Source organism: Pelecanus crispus, chromosome 20, assembly GCF_030463565.1.
Source record: "Pelecanus crispus isolate bPelCri1 chromosome 20, bPelCri1.pri, whole genome shotgun sequence".
Classification (NCBI taxonomy): domain Eukaryota; kingdom Metazoa; phylum Chordata; class Aves; order Pelecaniformes; family Pelecanidae; genus Pelecanus; species Pelecanus crispus.
In genome coordinates, this window is record NC_134662.1 from 4762813 (window position 1) to 4768303 (window position 5491).

Below are 5491 nucleotides of genomic sequence, written 5' to 3' on the forward strand. Positions count from 1 at the left end.
GGGGGTCCGGCTGCCTGAGCCCCCACCCGAGCCCAAAGCCCCCCAAACCCCAACCACGGTGGGGCTGGCCAAGCCGCGAGCATCAGTGGTTTATTCTCCCCGGGGATAGAGCCGGTGCCTCCCGGCACGGGGGGTCTTGGGGACGATGCGGGGGTCCCTAGATGCAGGTCTCGCTGCCGGCTGTCCCCTGCTCCAGGGTCTGCAGCCTGCGGGTCAGCGCCTGCGCCCGCCGGGCATGCTGCCTGCGCAGGGCACCTGCCTGCACCTCCAGCCGCCGCAGCTGGGCTGCCTGCTTCCGCCGGGCGCCGCGGTACGCCAGGGCCAGTGCGCTGCGGGCACCGCGCTCAGCGTCCCGGCCCGGGGCGCGAGGGGATCGCACGGGCAGGAGGGAGCACGGGTTTGGGGGTTGCAGGAAGGGACCATGCTCTTGGGGTGTGCGGGAGGGGACTGCGCATCAGGGGTGTGCAGGATGGGACCGCATTTTTGGGGTGTGCAGGATGGGACTGCGCTTTTGGGGTGTGCAAGAAGGGACTATGGTTTTGGGGTGTGCAATATGGCACAGTGGTTTTGGGCTGAGCAGGAAGGGACCGCGCTTTTGGGGTGTGCAGGAAGGGACCGCGCTTTTGGGGTGTGCAGGAAGGGACCGCGCTTTTGGGGTGTGCAATATGGGACCACGCTTTTGGGGTGTGCAATATGGGACAGCGTTTTTAGGGTGAGCAAGAAGGGACCGCACTTTTGGGGTGTGCAGGTAGGGACCGCAATTTTGGGGTGTGCAGGTAGGGACCACACATCGGGGATATGCAGGGAGGGACTGTGGTTTTGGGGTGTGCAGGGAGGGACCACATACTGGGGATGTGCAATATGGGACAGCGTTTTTGGGGTGTGCAAGAAGGGACCGTGGCTTTGGGATGTGCAGGAGGGGACCGTGGCTTTGGGATGTGCAGGAGGGGACCGTGCATCTGGGGCAGGCAGGGGGAGATGCGCATGCAGGACATGCAGGAAGGCACCGTGTTTTCAGGGCCCAGCGGGGAAGCGGGTGCCTCCTGCCCACCTGTGAGCGTGGAAGAAGTCTGCGGTGATGGCGACGCACTGCGCCTGCTGCGCGCGGCTGGCGGCACTGCTCTGCTCCAGGGCCAGTGCCAGAGCCTGCGCCCGGGCATGCAGCTCCTCCACCCTGGGGACACCCGCATGGCAGCCAGCCCACCACGCTGCCCGGTGTCGGCATGGCTCCCCGTGGCAAGGCCGTGGCATGCTGGGGAGGTTTCTTACCGGGCCAGGGCATGGAGCAGCTCTTCCCCCATCCTCTCCGGGTCTGGAAGGTGTCGGGGAGCCGCTGCTCCCACCCGGCCAGTTTGGGCATCCTGCAGAGGCTGGGTGTGGGTCCCAGCCCTGGGGAGACCCCCGGCTATGGGGAGGGTCCCCAGGGGGAGGTCGGAGTGATCCTTACCTCCTCGCTGCTGCTGGAGCTGCTGGGGGGGCTGGGGGGGCGGCGGGGCCCCCCATCCCATTCCCACTCCAGATGCTGGAGCACCAGGCGCAGCGCAGCCTCCCGCGGCCCCTGCCCGGCCACCAGCACCTCCAGGCCCCGCTTCTCCCTCTCCGCCAGCTGCAGCCGCATCTTCAGGTCGGCCATGGCCTCCTGGCAGGGCAGCGGCATCACCGCCGGGCGAGGGAAAATGAGGCATGGCCCCGACCGCCCTGGCTCCGCTCCCTCCCACTGTGCATCACCCCCTGCCCTTCTCCCAGCTGCTCTGCTCAAAGCCTGGACCCCACCGAGAGCCGGGGAGGGACCCAGGCATCCAGCCCCCCCCAAACCCCCACATCTCACCTTGAGCATCGCCAAATCCTGCAGCAGCTCCGCTTTCTCCGGCCGCCTCCAGCCGGGCAGGAGAGCCCTGGCATCCCGCAGCACCTGCTCGGCCCGGGCTCGGGCGTCCTCGCTGCAGCGGGTGCTGGCGCGAGCGGGCGCCGGGGCGTCGTGCAGGGACGCCTCCACGGCCGCCTGCTCCGCACGCAGCCGGCGAATGTGCTCGCGCAGGGCCCCCTCCTCCATCCCGCGGGGTGCCGGGATGCTGCAGGGACGGGGACGCGGCTGGGGTGGGCACGGGGGCACCCAGGGACAGCTCAGCCCTGGCCCAGCATCGTGCCCCCCACCTCTCCTCCCCCGGTACCTCTGCAGCCTGGGGCAGCCGCCGTCTCTGCTCTCCTCCTGGCCATCCGGCTCCGCTCGGCCCGGGAGCTGCGGCCCCTCCGTCGGCGTGGGGCTGGACCCCCATCCGTGCCCTGGGCTCTGCTCCCGCGTGGCTCCTAGGCACGGGGCAGGCAGCGTTCGGGCGGGTTGTCCCGTCCGTGCCCTCAGGGGCTCTGTGGGGTCTGGGGCTCCCCAGCGTCCTTCCTGCATCCCCCTGATATCCATAAGGATCTGCCCAGCATCCTCCCAGCACCTTCCCTGCATCCCCTTGATATCTGCCCGCATCCTCCCTGCATCCCGCTGGCATCCTCCTGATACCCCTCCAGTATCCCTCGAGCATCCCGCTGCATCCCCTCGTACATCCCCTCTGCTCCCTCCCTGCATCCCCCAATATCCCCCACATCCCCTCTGCTCCCTCCCTGCATCCCCCCAATATCCCCCAGCATCCCTCCTGCACCCCCCTGGCATCCTCCCCACAAACTCCCCAGCATCCCCCCAGCTCCCCCCTCCACCCTGCAGCCCCCCCGGCTGGCACTCACCGCCACGGGCACCGTCCTCCTCCTCCCTGCCCAGCTTCGCCCGCATCAGGTCGAGGAGGGCGGCGTAGGCCCCCCCGCAGCGCTCGCTGCAGGGAGAGGGGCTCAGCGTGGCACCGCAGGCTGCCCCCGTCCCCGTCCCCCAGCCCCATCACCATCCCCATCCCTGTCCCCCATTCCCCATCCCAGTCCCCGTCCCCATCCCCATCCCCGTCCCCATCCCTGTCCCCTGTTCCCCGTCCCCATCCCCATTCCCATCCCTGTCCCCCGTCCCCCATCCCCGTCCCCATCCCCATCCCTGTCCCCCATTCCCTGTCTCCCATCCCCGTTTCCCATCCCTGTCCCTGTCCCCATCCCTGTCCCCCATTCCCCATCCCCATCCCTGTCCCCTGTTCCCCATCCCTGACCCCCATTCCCCATCCCCCATCCCTGTCCCCCATTCTCCATCCCTGTCCCCCGTTCCCCATCCCCATCCCCATCCCTGTCCCCCGTTCCCCATCCCCATCCCTGTCCCCTGTTCCCCATCCCCATCCCTGACCCCCGTTCCCCTTCCCCATCCCCGTCCCCCATCCCTGTCCCCCATTCCCCATCCCTGTCCCTGTCCCCATCCCTGACCCCCGTTCCCCTTCCCCATCCCCGTCCCCCATCCCTGTCCCCCATTCCCCATCCCTGTCCCTGTCCCCATCCCTGTCCCCCATTCCCCTTCCCCATCCCTGACCACGTTCCCCATCCCCCATCCCTGTCCCCCATTCCCCATCCCCGTCCCCCATTCCCCATCCCCGTCCCCGTCCCCATCCCTGTCCCCCATTCCCCTTCCCCATCCCTGTCCCCATCCCCATCCCTGACCACGTTCCCCATCCCCCATCCCTGCCCCCCATTCCCCATCCCTGTCCCCATCCCTGTCCCCGTCCCCATCCCTGTCCCCCGTTCCCTGTCCCCGTTCCCTGTCCCTGTCCCCCATCCCCGTCCCCGTCCCCACCTGCAGCGCAGGGCCAGGCGCAGGGCGGTGCTGCGGGACTCGTGCTGGCCCAGCACCATGCTGAGCCGCTCCGCATCGCTCTTGCACTCCTGCAGCGCGGCCGCCAGCTGCCGGTTCACCTCCTGCAGCCTCCCCAGGCACCTGGGCACCGCCGGCACCCGCGGTTAACCCCACGGCCAGGGCCTGGCGCCGTGCCTCAGTTTCCCCGCCGGCGAAAGGCTCGGCAGCCCCTGGGGCTGGGGACTTACCCCTGCAGCTGATGCACCCGCTGCTCCTGCTCCCGGCCGGCGCCCTCCGAGGGCTGGGGGGAGAGGGGGCTATGGGGCTGCGTGCCGTGGGGCTGAGCGCTGTGGGGCTGAGCGCCGTCACAACACTGGGGCGGGTCCTGCAGAGGGGACAGGCAGAGCCCGGGGGCACCGGGGCAGGATCCCACCCGCCGAGCCCCCCGCCGTGCCGCAGCTGCAGCCCACCCCAGCCCCACGCTCACCTGGGGCAGCTGGGGGTCCCCTTGCCCCGGGGGGCTGCCGAGCCCGGGGGTGCCACTGCTGGAGCCGCCCGGCTCCTCCAGCCTGGACAGAGCATCCCGCAGGTCCTGGACCTGCGCCGAGCACTGGGCTGAGCCCCCGGGGCCTCTCCGGTGGCACCCCGAGGGCTGAACCAGGGCAGTGCCCCTGCCTTGCCGTGTCCCCGGCACCCACCTTCTGCTGCAGCCGGTCACGCTCCCCCCGCAGCGCCCGCAGCGAGGCGGTGGCCCGGCTCAGCTCCTCGTCCCGGTGCCCCAGGGCCACCCGCAGCGCCGCGTTCCTCGCCGCCGCCGCTGCCACTGCCGCCTCCTCCACCGGCAGCCCCTCGCCTGCTCCCTCCTCCGGGCCCCGGTGCGTCGCCCTCCCAGCCCAGCCCAGTGTCCGGTCCAGCGCCTCCAGGCTCTGGGGATACGGGGCCCGTCAGCCGGTGCCCATCCCCTTGGCATCTGGGCTGACCACGCCGGCGTGGCTCACCTTGGCCACCCGCGCCCACTCCTCTCCTGGCACAGGCTGCACCGGTGCCCACCGGTGCCGGGAGAAGACGGCGCGCTCCAGCGAGCTCACGGCGTGCTGCAGGTCCGCGAAGAGGTCAGGGCCGTGGGCTGGGGAGAGGCAGCGCGGCCAGGGTCAGGTCCCTGCAGCGAGCTGCTGGCACGGCATGGCACGGCACGGCATGGCACGGCACGGCACGGCGCACCCACCTTCCAGACCAGCGGCGGAGTCGAGCATGCCGTCGAGGCGCCGGGGCTGCGGGCTGGCAGTGGGGAGGTTGGCGGTGCCCTCCCAGCCCTCCTCATCCTCCCTGTGGGGTGGCGAAGGCTGGAGATGGAGGGGGCCGGGCGGCGGCAGCCCCCGGTGCCCCACGGCTGCTGTGCGCCGGTACCTGCCCGCGTGGTGCTGCAGCTGCTCGGCTCTGCAGTGCAGCCGGGCCACCGTCGCCAGCAGCCCGGCGATGTGCTCCTCATAGCGCAGGATGCCCTCGGCGTCCCCCGCCATGTCCTCATTGTCATCCTCATCCTCGTCCTCAACCTTCTCCTCGTCCTCATCCTCCTCCTCGCCCGGTGTGGGCTGTGGGGGCTGCGGGGACCAGGGGTGTCTGCCCATCCCGGCCCCGGCCAGCACCAGGGGACGGAGGGGCTGATATCCGCTGGGATTTGCCAGGATGGGGATAGGGACGGATGAGTTTTGGCCACCAGCCGACTGGCCACAGAGCCTCGCCCCACTCTCCAGAGCCAGGGCTGAGCAGGACCTGGTGCTACCA

General features: G+C 70.6%; 1 protein-coding gene across 1 annotated transcript; it reads right to left on the reverse strand.

Moving 5' to 3' along the window:
- Positions 1-213: 213 nt before the first annotated feature.
- Positions 214-5334, reverse strand: USHBP1 (USH1 protein network component harmonin binding protein 1). The gene is made up of 13 exons (XM_075723853.1): positions 4932-5334; positions 4705-4832; positions 4405-4632; positions 4194-4304; positions 3955-4079; positions 3707-3847; positions 2731-2816; positions 2181-2304; positions 1829-2072; positions 1448-1639; positions 1270-1361; positions 1052-1174; positions 214-343 (listed from the first exon to the last, which is right to left on the reverse strand). Exons 1-13 carry the CDS (start codon positions 5332-5334, stop codon positions 214-216), a joined length of 2127 nt encoding a protein of 708 aa, XP_075579968.1.
- Positions 5335-5491: the final 157 nt, after the last annotated feature.

Coding starts and splice junctions, on each gene's coding strand:
- USHBP1 (XM_075723853.1), bottom strand. CDS start 5,334: ATGGGCAGACACCCCTGGTCCCCGCAGCCCCCACAGCCCACACCGGGC. Junction 4,833..4,931: donor CTCCGCCGCTGGTCTGGAAG/GTGGGTGCGCCG, acceptor GCCTCTCCCCAG/CCCACGGCCCTGACCTCTTC. Junction 2,817..3,706: donor CGCCTGGCCCTGCGCTGCAG/GTGGGGACGGGG, acceptor CTCTCCCTGCAG/CGAGCGCTGCGGGGGGGCCT.